The following is a 14597-nucleotide window of genomic DNA, read 5'->3' as shown; positions in this document are numbered from 1 at the left end:
ATAGTGAAAGTGGAAGGCAGAGAAACCCAAGGCAAAAAACAAAAAGGGCCACATTACAGCCAAATTCCTAAGGGGCAAAATGTGTTAAAAAGACAAGCCTGAAGGCTCTGTGCCTCAATGCGAGGAATAGTCGGAATAAGGTGGACGAATTAACTGCGCAGATAGCAGTTAACGGATATGATGTAATTGGCATCACAGAGACATGGCTCCAGGGTGACCAAGGATGGGAACTCAACATCCAAGGATATTCAGCATTTAGGAAGGATAGACAGAAAGGAAAAGGAGGCAGGGTGGCGTTGCTGGTTAAAGAGGAAATTAATGCAATAGTAAGGAGGGACATAGCCTGGATGATGTGGAATCGGTATGGGTGGAGCTGCGGAATTCCAAAGGGCAGAAAACGCTAGTGGGAGTTGTGTACAGACCACGAAACAGTAGTAGTGAGGTTGGGGACAGCATCAAACAAGAAATAAGGGATATGTGCAATAAGGATACAGCAGTTATCATGGGTGACTTTAATCTACATATTGATTGGGCAAACCAAACTGGTAGCAATGCAGTGGAGGAGGATTTCCTGGAGTGTATTAGGGATGGTTTCCTAGACCAATATGTCGAGGAACCAACTAGAGAGCTGGCAATCCTAGACTGGGTGATGTGTAATGAGAAGGGACTAATTAGCAATCTTGTTGTGTGAGGCCCCTTGGGAAAGAGTGAACATAATATGGTAGAATTCTTTATTAAGCTGGAGAGAGACACAGTTAATTCAGAGACTAGGGTCCTGAACTTAAGGAAAGGTAACTTCGATGGTATGAGACGTGAATTGACTAGATTAGACTGGCAAATGATACCAAAAGGGTTGACGGTGGATAAGCAATGGCAAACATTTAAAGAAAACATGAATGAACTTCAGCAATTGTACATCTCTGTCTGGAGTAAAAATAAAAAGGGCAAGGTGGCTCAACCATGGCTAACAAGGGAAATTAAGGATCATGTTAAAGCCAAGGAAGAGGCATATAATTTGGCGAGAAAAAGCAACAAACCTGAGGACTGGGAGAAATTTAGAATTCAACAGAGGAAGACTAACGGTTTAATTAAGAGGGGGGAAATAGAACAGGAGAGGACGCTTGCAGGGAACATAAAAACTGACTGCAAAAGCTTCTATAAATATGTGAAGAGAAAAAGGTGGGTGAAGACAAATGTAGGTCCCTTGCAGTCGGATTCAGATGAATTTATAATGGAGAACAAAGAAATGGCAGACCAATTGAACAAATATTTCAATTCTGTCTTCACAAAGGAAGACACAAATAACCTTCCAAATGTACTCGGAGACAGTAGATCTAGTGAGAAGGAGGAACTGAAGGATATCCTTATTCGGCGGGAAATTGTGTTAGGGAAATTGATGAGATTGAAGGCCGATAAATCCCCGGGGCCTGATAGTCTGCATCCCAGTGTACTTAAGCAAGTGGCCCTAGAAATGGTGATCATTTTCCCAACAGTCTATTGACTCTGGATCAGTTCCTATGGACTGGAGAGTAGCTAATGTAACACCACTTTTTAAAAAAGAAGGCAGAGAGAAAACAGGGAATTATAGACCGGTTAGCCTGGCATGTTGGAATCAATCATGAAGGATGAAATAGCAGTGCATTTGGAAAGCAGTGACAGGATCGGACCAAATCAGCATGGATTTACGAAAGGGAAATCATGCTTGATGAATCTTCTGGAATTTTTTGAGGCTGTAACTAGCAGAGTGGACAAGGGAGAACCAGTGGATATGCTGTATTTGAACTTTCAAAAGGCTTTTGACAAGATCCGTACAAGAGATTGGTGTGCAAAATCAAAGCGCATGGTATTGGGGGTAATGCACTGACATGGATAGAGAACTGGTTGGCAGACAGGAAGCAGAGAGTCGGGATAAACGGGTCCTTTTCATAATGGCAGGCAGTGACTAGTTGCGTGGCGCAGGGCTCAGTGCTGAGACCCCAGCTCTTTACAATATACATTAACGATTTAAATGAAGGAATTGAGTGTAATATCTCCAAGTTTGTGGATGACACTAAACTTGGTGGCGATTGTAGCTGTGAGGAGGAAACTAAGAGGCTGCAGGGTGACTTGTACAGGTTATGTGAGTGGGCAAATGCATGGCAGATGCAGTATAATGTGGATAAATGTGAGGTTATCCATTTTGGGGGCAAAAACACAAAGGCAGAATATTATCTGGATGGCGGCAGATTAGGAAAAGGGGAGGTGCAACGAGACCTGGGTGTCATGGTTCATCAGTCACTAAAAATGGGCGTGCAGGTACAACAGGCAGTGAAGAAGGCAAATGGTATGCTGGCCTTCATAGCTAGGGGATTTGAGTATAGGTGCAGGGAGGTCTTACTGCCGTTGTACAGGGCCTTGGTGAGGCCTCACCTGGAATATTGTGTTCAGTTTTGGTCTCCTAATCTGAGGAAGGACGTTCTTGCTATTGAGGGACTGCAGCGAAGGTTCACCAGACTGATTCCAGGGATGGCTGGACTGTCGGTATGAGGAGAGACTGGATCAACTGGGCCTTTATTCACTGGAGTTTAGAAGGATGAGAGGGGATCTCATAGAAACGTATAAAATTCTGACAGGACTGGACAGGTTTGATGCGGGAAGAATGTTCCCGATGTTGGGGAAGTCCAGAACCAGGGGACATAGCCTTAGTATAAGGGGTAGGCCATTTAGGACTGAGACGAGGAGAAACTTCTTTACTCAGAGAGTTGTTAACCTGTGGAATTCCTTACCGCAGAAAGTTGTTGATGCCAGTTCATTGGATATATTCAAGAGGGAGTTAGATATGGCCCTTACGGCTAGGGGATCAAGGGGTATGGAGAGAAAGCAGGAAAGGGGTACTGAAGGAATGATCAGCCATGATCTTATTGAATGGCGGTGCAGGCTCGAAGGGCCGAATGGCTTACTCTTGCACCTATTTTCTATGTTTCTATGTAACACCATAATGCATCCCTGCAATGCCCAAGCCATTCCTTTCACACTCATCACCATTGCAGGTATTCTTATGTCTCAACATTCACTGCAACTCATTAAGCCACTTCCAAAGGTGCACACAAATCTATCCAAGAACGCAGTGTTGAAAATAAATATTTCAATGGTTGAGAACACATTAACAAAAACTTTATATGACATTACTTTACATTGGCAAAAACACCCAAGTGCCGACCCTTGTGTGTTGTTAGTTGGTATGATTGGACTAGGATGAAGGAGAATGTGAGGGGTGGCTAGTGAGATGGGGATGTGATAAGGTAGATAGAGAGAGAGGGATGGGTGGAGGTGCAAGGTAGGTTAGTGTGTAGGAATTCTAACATTGAAGGGCCGACCCTGAATAATTACTTTATAACTTCTTAAAATAAGACATATGTTGAAACAGCAGTCAGCTGAATTGGCTACTGCATAAACAAAGGGCACCTACCTTTGACAAATTCTTGATAACACAGCATCAAGTGCCTACCGCATAAACAAAGGGCACCTACCTTTGACCATAGCTGGTAACCTCATAATAGACATAAGTTGAAAAAGTAGTTAGTTAGATCCAGCAGTCAGCTAAAATATAACTAACTTCGATTAACTTGGTCAACAAAAATAATCGTAGCTAAGATAGAACAGCCAGGAAGATTAGCTTGATAACCTCTCACAACAGACATACATTAGTTAGTCGATAACAACATTCAGCTAAAATATAACTAACGTTGATTAACTTGGTCTATGAGAAGCACTTGTAGCTAAGGTAGAAAAAGAAATGGGAAAAATATAAATATTGAGAGCTCGGATGAGATTTTCAGACTTGCTTAGATTCGCTTAAGTGTCTCTCAGCTATTAGTGCAAGGCAGTGGCATCGTGCCAGCTCTATAGTCTTCTACTACTCGGGGATTTACGATAAATTCTACCTTGATAACTGATGGATATCCTGCTTAAACAATTTTAAGAATTGTAATAATGTAACAAAGTGATAGGAAAGGAAAATATGTATGAATATAAAGGGGGTGCAGGAGGGGTCAAAACTAAAAATCATGGTTTAAAAGCTAGTATTAAAACACTTTACCTAAACACACGCAGCATTCGAAATAAAGTAAATGAGTTGATGTCGCAAATCATTACAAATGGGTATGATTTGGTGGCCATTATAGAAACGTGGTTGCAGGGTGGCCAAGACTGGGAATTAAACATACAGGGGTATCTGACAATTCGGAAGAATAGACAAGAAGGGAAAGGAGGTGGGGTAGCTCTGTTAATAAAGGATGATATCAGGGCAGTTGTGAGAGATGATATTGGCTCTAATGAACAAAATGTTGAATCATTGTGGGTGGAGATTAGAGATAGTAAGGAGAAAAAGTCACTGGTGGGCGTAGTTTATAGGCCCCCAAATAATAACTTCACGGTGGGGCGGACAATAATCAAGGGAATAATAGAGGCATGTGAAAAAGGAATGGCAGTAATCATGGGGGATTTTAACCTACATATTGATTGGTCAAATCAAATCGCATGGGGTAGCCTGGAGGAGGAATTCATAGAATGCATACGGGATTGTTTCTTAGAACAGTATATTACAGAACCTACAAGGGAGCAAGCTATCTTCGATCTGGTCCTGTGTAATGAGACAGGAATAATAAACGATCTCCTAGTAAAAGATCCTCTCGAAATGAGTGATCACAGTATGGTTGAATTTGTAATACAGATTGAGGGTGAGGAAGTCGTGTCTCAAGCGAGCGTACTATGCTTAAACAAAGGGGACTACAGTGGGATGAGGGCAGAGTTAGCTAAAGTAGACTGGGAACACAGACTAAATGGTGGCACAATTGAGGAACAGTGGAGGACTTTTAAGGAGCTCTTTCATAGTGCTCAACAAAAATATATTCCAGTGAAAAAGAAGGGCGGTAAGAGAAGGGATAACCAGCCGTGGATAACCAAGGAAATAAAGGAGAGTATCAAATTAAAAACCAATGCATATAAGGTAGCCAAGGTTAGTGGGAAACTAGAAGATTGGGAAAATTTTAAATGACAGCAAAGAATGGCGAAGAAAGCAATAATGAAAGGAAAGATAGATTACGAAAGTAAACTTGTGCAAACATAAAGACAGATAGTAAAAGCTTTTACCGATATATAAAACGGAAAAGATTGACTCAAATAAATGTTGGTCCCTTAGAAGATGAGAAGGGGGATTTAGTAATGGGAAATTTGGAAATGGCTGAGACTTTAAACAATTATTTTGCTTCGGTCTTCACAGTGGAAGACACAAAAACCATGCCAAAAATTGCTGGTCACGGGAATGTGGGATGGATGGACCTTGAGACAATCACTGTCACTCGGGAGGTAGTGCTGGACAGGCTAATGGGACTCAAGGTAGACAAGTTCCCTGGTCCTGATGAAATGCATCCCAGGGTATTAAAAGAGATGGCGAAAGTTATAGCAGATGCATTCGTTATAATCTACCAAAATTCTCTGGACTCTGGGGAGGTACCAGTGGATTGGAAAGCAGCTAATGTAACGCCTCTGTTTAAAAAAGGGGACAGACAAAAGGCATGTAACTATAGGCCGGTTAGTTTAACATCTGTAGTGGGGAAAATGCTTGAAGCTATCATTAAGGAAGAAATAGCGGGACATCTAGATAGGAATAGTGCAATCAAGCAGACGCAACATGGATTCATGAAGGGGAAATCATGTTTAACTAATTTACGGGAATTCTTTGAGGATATAACGAGCATGGTGGATAGAGGTGTACCGATGGATGTGGTGTATTTAGATTTCCAAAAGGCATTCAATAAGGTGCCACACAAAAGGTTACTGCAGAAGTTAAAGGGACGCGGAGTCAGAGGAAATATATTAGCAGGGATCGAGAATTAGCTGGCGAACAGAAAGCAGAGAGTCGGGATAAATGGGTCCTTTTCGGGTTGGAAATCCGTGGTTAGTGGTGTGCCACAGGGATCGGTGCTGGGACCACAACTGTTTACAATATACATAGATGACCTGGAAGAGGGGACAGAGTGTAGTGAAACAAAATTTGCAGATGACACAAAGATTAGTGGGAAAGCGGGTTGTGTAGAGGACACAGAGAGGCTGCAAAGAGATTTGGATAGGTTAAGCGAATGGGCTAAGGTTTGGCAGATGGAATACAATGTTGGAAAATGTGAGGTCATCCACCTTGGAAAAAAAAACAGTAAAAGGGAATATTATTTGAATGGGGAGAAATTACAACATGCTGCAGTGCAGAGGGACCTGGGGGTCCTTGTGCATGAATCCCAAAGAGTTAGTTTGCAGGTGCAGCAGGTAATCAGGAAGGCAAATGGAATGTTGGCCTTCATTGCGAGAAGGATGGAGTACAAAAGCAGGGAGGTCCTGCTGCAACTGTACAGGGTATTGGTGAGGCCGCACCTGGAGTACTGCGTGCAGTTTTGGTCACCTTACTTAAGGAAGGATATACTAGCTTTGGAGGGGGTACAGAGACGATTCACTCGGCTGATTCCGGAGATGAGGGGGTTACCTTATGATGATAGATTGAGTAGACTGGGTCTTTACTCGTTGGAGTTCAGAAGGATGAGGGGTGATCTTATAGAAACATTTAAAATAATGAAAGGGATAGACAAGATAGAGGCAGAGAGGTTGTTTCCACTGGTCAGGGAGACTAGAACTAGGGGGCACAGCCTCAAAATACGGGGGAGCCAATTTAAAACCGAGTTGAGAAGGAATTTCTTCTCCCAGAGGATTGTGAATCTGTGGAATTCTCTGCCCAAGGAAGCAGTTGAGGCTAGCTCATTGAATGTATTCAAATCACAGATAGATAGATTTTTAACCAATAAGGGAATTAAGGGTTATGGGGAGCGGGCAGGTAAGTGGAGCTGAGTCTACGGCCAGATCAGCCATGATCTTTTTGAATGGCGGAGCAGGCTCGAGGGGCTAGATGGCATACTCCTGTTCCTAATTCTTATGTTCTTATGTTCTAACAAAATTTAAAAGTCAGATTCTCTACGAGAAATAAGATTGTATTTTTTACCTTTTTCAAGAACTATGGTTATTGCAATTGACTGCTTCACCTGCTGTAAATTGCAGATCAATTCTTTAATAAACCTCTATATATTTTAGAATTGTCTCTCATAGTCTTCTGTGTCACTAACTCATGAACTCCATCTCCGTACACTCTTTTGGTTACTGAGAAGAGACCCCCGGACCTTTACAATATTCAAGACATTATAATCTGGCTGAAACTTGCTTAAAAGTGCTATCTGGAGGACGATAACATTCTCGGGTTGTCCATTTACTTTGGGGAGAGATAGACCAGATCTTCAGACCCATTCAGTGTGTTTAGGACCTTAAGATGAATGTGAACACCTGAGAAGTATGCTTGATCCAGGATCGCCCCAAAGGGTCTAGGATTGTAAACCACCCCAAGCAAGGATGTGCGGGAGTAGGGTAGTTAAGGCAGACTGATAGGGATGTGATGAGTGGCACAGCAGGAGTGTGGCTTTGCAGTAACGTGTTATGATCTACTGAGGTCATTGAAAGGTTTGCACCACTACAGCCAGGTCCGACTGACAACATCCCTCCTTGTGCCCTCCTGTGCAATGTGCAACCAGGCTGTGTTGGTCTCCTGGGGAGGTCTCTTCCGCACATGGAAAGGGAAGAGAACTCCCTGCATGGAGGGAGTCATGGGAGAGCCTGGGTGCAGCTGTGCACCTCTGCAGTGCTTGTCAGTGTTTGCCCATCAGCCGGTCCAGGCAGCGGGCAGTCGAGGGGGTCATTTAGCCTGACTGCCTGCCTCTTTTCTGCGCGTACATCCGAGCCAGGGTGTCCTTGGAGATGGAGCACACGGAGTCCACCGATACGCTCGCGGCCTTCCGCGAGAGGTGGGCGTCGGTGGGACTGGAGTGCATCATCACCCCCGGCAACCAAATTTTAATTTGATTTTATATGTTTTAAAGTTTAATTTGTTTTTTATTGCCGGTTTTAGTGTCCCCCGAGTCAGGGGGCACTAGTATAATTTGCCTCTCGGTGCCCTAAAAAAAAAGGGCACTTGAGAAATTTTTGGAGTGTCCTCCCCCTTTAATCAGGGGGGCACTTGATTTAATTGTTTAATTTGACTGCAACCAACTAAAAGAGTTGTCAGTGTTTGCAGCACCTCAATGCGGTGGAACACTGACAGCACAACTATCAAAATCAATTTGGACATGGTCCTTTTTAAGGAAACAGGCTGATGACGCATCATCAAATGACGTCATCGGACTTGCTTCCTTTTAAATGGATGGGAATCTTGCAGGGCTGGCTTAACAAGCCGCATTATCATCAAATCACTTCTACAGAACGGGATGGAACCGGCAGCGGGCTGGGACCACACTGTGGACCCCAGCCCCACTGAACCCACCTCGGTAGGCAAAATCGCGGCCAATTATTGGCTGCTGTTTTCCCAATGTTCAACCGGAGAAAATTGTTGCCTTTCCAGGACTGGAATTCAGACAAGTAATCTGACAACATAGAAAAATGTTGGCATTGAGAAAGGTTGTAGAGATGCAGAGCTGGATGTCGTCAGCTTACATTTGGAACCTGACCCCCATGTCTTTGGATGTAATCCCCAAGTGGCAGCATGTAGATGAGGAAAGGGAAGGGGCCAAGGATAGATCAAGAGGTAATGGTGCAAAATTATAAAAAGCAGCAGGATAGGTCCAACTGCACAATAGAATAGATTAATTCACTAATTTTGAATCTGTTGAGATGAAAATTTCTGCTCTTCATTTGCTTGAGAGCTGCTAAGTGAAATGAGTTGGGTAATCTGAACTTTGTTCTCAGTCAGGACAAGTCCATGGCTCAAAGATGTCCATAAGCAAAACTAATTGTCAGTTTCACTCAGAGACCCAAAGATAGACAATTGAAATGTCACACTGGTGGAATGGAGTCGAGGGGCATCTCTGAAATAAGAATTATTGCATTTTTTTTAATTCATTCATGGGATGTGGGAATCACTGGCAAGCCCAGCATTTATCAGCCTATACAACTGAGTGGCTTGATAGGCCATTTCGAGGGTAGTTAAGAGTCATAGGGTTTGGGGCTGTTACAAAACTCACAGATTTCACGAGATAATCTCTTGTATTCAGTATCACCCATCACTCCTGTGAGCGGACCTCATGTCACCTATGATTCAGAAAGCAGCTTTACTACCCAATATCTGAATGACAATGCGACACAAGGACCCCTTGTGTGCATTGGGTACTGTGATCTCTCACATGCTGCCACATGCATTCCCCTGTCTTTACGGAAGGCTGACTGAAAAGCATTCGAGTGAGATGAAGCATAATTATAATCTTACGTGAAATACTTAAATGAACAAAACAATTTTCAGTAGGATTCATCTATCATAAAAAAATAATAAAAAATATGCAGCTTTGTCACTGTTCTAGGTGAAAACCACTTTCAAGATAGCTGCTCCTAAGTTAACTGGCCACGTGTTCCTCTGTTGCAAGCTGTACACATGTATGCCTCAGTCTGGATATTCTCTCTCTGACTTAGAGAGGCTCATACTGACCCCAGAGTACAGAGAGGAAAACAGTCCTTCAACTCTATGTACTCTAAGCTGCCAAAGTTACTAACTTCAATGAAATGGTATGCGCTTCATGTGGATTCTCTTGGCACATTTATGTGTTGTTTAACAATAAACAACATTTATCACAATGGTAATAAATACTTAGCACCAAAACTAATGACAGCCATTATCTCAAAGCCAATATCAATATACAAAAGTACACAGCGAAAAAGCTGTAAATAGTCAGGTCAGGCAGCATTTATGGAAAAATAGCAGTCAACGTTTTGGCCTTGAGACCTTTCCTAGTCCTGTGGAAGGGTCTGAAGGCCTGAAAAGTTGACTGCTGTTTTTTTCCACAGAAGCTGCCTGAGCTGCTAAGTATTTCCAGATTTTTCTGTTTTTATTTATAGATTTGCAGCGTCTACAGAATGTTATTTTATGTTTACAAAAGTATACCGTTTGATGGCTGTTCCATCTGGAAACCCATCGAGGAACAATTCTAACTAACATTCTAAATGGCTTTAAATGTCCAATAATGTTCTATCTCTGGGGGTTAACCCTTTGTATGCTGAGTCTAACCTTTATAACAGTATTAGAACATAAATTTCAGGCGAGGTAAGAGATCAAAAATGCTATTGGTATATTTGCAAATGTTGGTATGTGCTGGTGCCATTTATGGCATTGATAGAATGTACACCTCAGTTGAGCGGAGTTATTTTGCGGCAGCACCTTACTGTAGAATGAGTATCCCTGCATGTCCTTAGCAACAAGAATAGTTTTTTTTATTCTTCACTTCCTCGTTCGACTAATGTTGGTAATGTCATCCTGCTAAATTTTTAATTCCCTCCCACCCCGAGGCTTTTGCAATGTTGCATGCCACTGACGTACAGGTATTCTTTACGTCCAGAATTGCTCGGACCCAATTGATGGGACGTATATTACATGAGATATTTTCCTCATTTTTTGATGCATTATACGTCCACCCCCAACTCAACCAACATTTCCAATGGGCAGGAAAAGGTCCATTAGCTTAATTAGGTGCGACTACAAATTCTGGCCTCCCCACCCAAACCACTTTATGTTTGATGCCCCAGTCACGCAAACTGTCATGCCTTTATATTGCTGATTTGTCATGTCTTGGCTTGCAGGCGCTCTTCACGGCAGATCTTGTTGAATAAGGAAGTCTGGTATCTAACAAGCACTCAGGCTCTGTCTAATTTACAGAGACAGACGCTGATGTTTGCAATCCCAATTCAGATTGGAGGCGATCCAAATTTGTATTTTCTGAATTCAAACTTGAAATTCAACCCTCATCCTTAGTATCCATCAGACTGGGGCTTTGCTTCCAGCATTCATCTCCGGCTTTAGTATAGAATAACTTGTAATAGCTGTGAAAGTTATTCCACAGCTATGCATTGTAATGCTATGACCACCTACCGAGTTGAAACACACTGATTTGGATCAAGTAAGGGTGATTATATCGTATTTGAGAAACTGTTTGCTTAGCACATAATGTGTGGGATTTTTTTTTCTGGACTGATGACAGCAACAGATAAAAGACATCATCAGAATCTTACTGAACTCCTGGCAAGCTGTAGTTTGTTTAAAAATGCAGGGTATAGGTATAATTGTAAATTGATCAGTCTGTGCTACGAGATGGCAGCGGGAATTTTTGTTCAATGTATACAGCAATTATCATTGGTTAATGCTTGTCATCTGAATGATTCCACATAAACTTGACGTACTGTGTTAGCATCTAATAAGGAGGAATTTACAAAAGTGCAAAAATGACACATTTCAACTCTCTGTTACTGATATTTATAGCAAAATTCACTGATACCGCAATCGCAGTAAAGAGTTGTGCTTGAAGGAAGCATGGGTCAGGGTTAAGGTTACAAAACTGTAGAACCGATTCTTCAACTTGCACTCACTACGAGCTGGCAGTACGGGGGATTGATGAATCTACACCTTACGGTGCCATTGCACTACAGATACTGGTCTCAAACTGGTCTATCTATAATACAATGTCCAGTTGGCAGACCCGAGTTATCCGACCAGATGAGCCTCACATGCTGGCCGTTGAGAAGCGCTCTCTTCGTGTTAAAATAATTGAAAAGTATATTACATCTGGCACCAAGATCGAGTCGTGTGAGACTACCTACAAGAGGTGCTCTCAGTCCACGTGGGGTAACATTTCCGTGTGAGTTCTCCCGCTGTTCACGTCGTTTTGGCAGGATTTCCGCCGAAGTTACAACAGAAGATCGGGAGAATCCCTGAAAATGTTATCCCTTTGTTTTCAGTGCATCAAGGGTTAGATTGGAGAGCAAGCTCCTCAATTATACTACCACCATCACATCAATATTCTACTGAACCCACATTGCATGAAGGTGAGGGATGTTTAATGACACCGTTAAGTATACATTTTCATATTATTTTTAGCCTGATGTAATGATCTGTTAACTCGTGTTAGCTAACTCAACATATCATGTTATGCAAATGCCTCATAATCCATTTTCTAGGTATTTTACAAGACAGAGACACATAGCTTCACCGATCAAGCAGGGACTCCCAACTCTGATGCTTTGAGAACAAATCCTACTCTTGATCATCGCTGACTCTCTTGGGTGTGTACGTTTGTGCTGGCACTTGGTTGGGCTGCCAGATGGAGCACTCGCTTAGAATGGAAAGCTCCGTCTCAGCTCTGCAGAAATAGACTTCCTGCTGGCTGATCACAGAATGGGATTGTCACTCGCCATGGAGAAATCTGTGATCCCAAAACAATCCACCATCCAGCGTGGGATGTCAGGTAGACGGAAAGAATAAACATCCGACAGAGCAGAAGCATAGACTGTAAACAAGCAGACTAAATATATCTCATCTCATCCCACAATACAATTTCAAAATACTTTGTAAAAGTATCCAAAAGGGAACACTGAAAATTACGGTAACCAAAATATTTAAAGCATCGTCGTGTGTAATCTAATTCAGAAATGATTGAGAGCCTTTATTATATCTGTCCTACCTGGTTTCCACACATATACAGATTGAAACTCCTCTTCTGCTTCTGCCTGAACATTCCAGATCCCAAAGACCAGGGTTAACATCACACCAATGCACTGTGCTGAAGCTACACAGTTCTTTGGACATCTGAATGAAGCGGTGCTTTTCCTTCTCAGTCTCATAGCTCCAGAATCACCTGCTTGCTTCAGTGAGTCTCCAATTCGGAAGACAAAGGATATTATAACCCTTGCCCTGTTATTAATGTCGCTTTTCTTTTGTCTCTTTCTATCTTATTCCTCTTGCTGGGAATCCGACACGCACCGTGGATGCAGAAAGTCCTTCTCCGGATATCGTGCTTGCCCGAATGTGGAAAATAAGGTGTTTGGCTTCAGAAAACAAGAATGACCTGAGCTGCAACCGTTTTCTTTCCTTCCAAGTCAGTGACTAGCAGCACGTTTCAATAAGCTGAGGGAAGCAGCTGTCCACGAGGGGCTCCGGCTGATACAGCGGGTCATTCGGGTCTTGGAGGCGGCAGCAAGTCATTCACACCAGCTGCACGGAGAGAAAGAAACAAATGCTGTAATGCCACTGCCTAGATATGCTGCATAATACTGTTGTCTACACTCAGATAACCATGTGGAAAGGCACACGAACATATGCGTGCCTGCACCTGCATCTCACAGCAGCAAGAAAGTCAAATGATGAAACCACCGTGTTATTCAGAGGTGGGTAGGTGCGAGGAGAGGGTGGATTTCAGTCACCCTCCCCTGGGAAGTCTGTCATTTTGTAAAAAAAAAACCTCCCTAGATCCATCCTTTTCACATGTATTAGATTAAAAAGCATCGATCAAATAATTTCCATCCACCGCCTATTTAAATATTCTGACACCCCTACAAATTAGTAACGAGAGTGCTATAAATTCCCTTTTGTTTATCTACCACTTTCCACCTCTAAGAGGGAATTAAGGGCTCAGAAAGCCTGCCACCGTGTCCATATGATTACCCCAGATAAGCAAGTGTGGATTACCTTTCGTCGACTGTCAGAAACAAGCAACATTCAAGAGATTATCGCCCGATAGAGGAGCAGAGTAAGAATGTGCATTGTTGCTGATTTTATGCATCCCACTTAGAAAGTGATAACAAAGCGAAAGCCCCGATAGCTTTGCAGCCGTTGGAAGCCAGAAGCAGTCCTGTACACGACAGTAATATCTTCATCAGAATCGACTGCAACAGTACATTGTTGTTTTGTGTATTGCAACATTGTGGAGTAAAACACTTTTAAGACAAATGAATTGGGTTCGCAGTGATGTCGTTTTTTATACATTACTTTATCTCTTTTGAGACCTGGATGACTTTATCTAAGCTAAAAAGAGCTGTGCCAACCAATTATTTTTTATAATTGGATATATTTTATTGTGTGACTGCAATTATCAAATAAATATTTTAGCACATAAACTCATCATAAAATTATTGGCTGTCTGGTTAAATGTGCATCGAACCTTTGCCACAAGAGTAGTAATTTGAATGGATTGGAATTACACGAAGCAGCCCGTTTGTTCACGCTACATTTTTAGTCTGAAACAGTTGTATAAAAGTGTTATGGTAAAAATAGATGGAGACAATAGCAAGCTAGGAGCAATGTGGAGATCAGGAAATAACTTGAGGGTAGCATTTTTCAGAAACACAATTGCAAATAATTCTCACAATTCACAATTGTCAATGCAATTTGGCAGGCGTTTGTTAAACTACTCAACTCATGACCTAATAAGAATCTTGCAGGCAAAAATGACAATTAATAACAGGAAGAGTATAAAAAAATACAAGTACTAAAAGTAAACAGAATAGGAAGAGTGCGGGGTGGGGTGGGGAGGGGTTGGTGGTCGAAGGAAACAGCTCATAGAAGCTCAAAGTCATTTCGTGGCCACGATCAACGTTCTCATCATTTTGGGGAGGTTAAGCCCCTGATGCAGAAGTTGGTCAGTTAACTGATGACGATCTGTCAATTGCCCAAATGTTTAAACTGTGTGAAACCCAAATCTATGCCAATGTTGAACTCA

At 42.3% G+C, this 14597-nt stretch overlaps 1 protein-coding gene across 2 annotated transcripts in view; it reads right to left on the bottom strand.

Moving 5' to 3' along the window:
• LOC139264479 (thrombospondin type-1 domain-containing protein 7A-like) overlaps positions 1-12781 on the bottom strand; it is a 757124-nt gene extending 744343 nt beyond the window's left edge. The window contains exon 1 of one of the 2 annotated variants that reach the window (XM_070881020.1): positions 12564-12781. In XM_070881020.1, coding sequence (XP_070737121.1) covers positions 12564-12723 — 160 coding nt within the window. In that variant the 5' untranslated portion in view covers positions 12724-12781. The remainder of the gene's footprint in view (positions 1-12563) is intronic. The other variant, XM_070881021.1, reaches the window with a different exon arrangement.
• Between the last annotated feature and the right edge of the window lie 1816 nt (positions 12782-14597).

Source organism: Pristiophorus japonicus, chromosome 5, assembly GCF_044704955.1.
Source record: "Pristiophorus japonicus isolate sPriJap1 chromosome 5, sPriJap1.hap1, whole genome shotgun sequence".
Taxonomy (NCBI): Eukaryota; Metazoa; Chordata; class Chondrichthyes; family Pristiophoridae; genus Pristiophorus; species Pristiophorus japonicus.
This window is presented reverse-complemented; position numbering and strand designations above follow the sequence as displayed.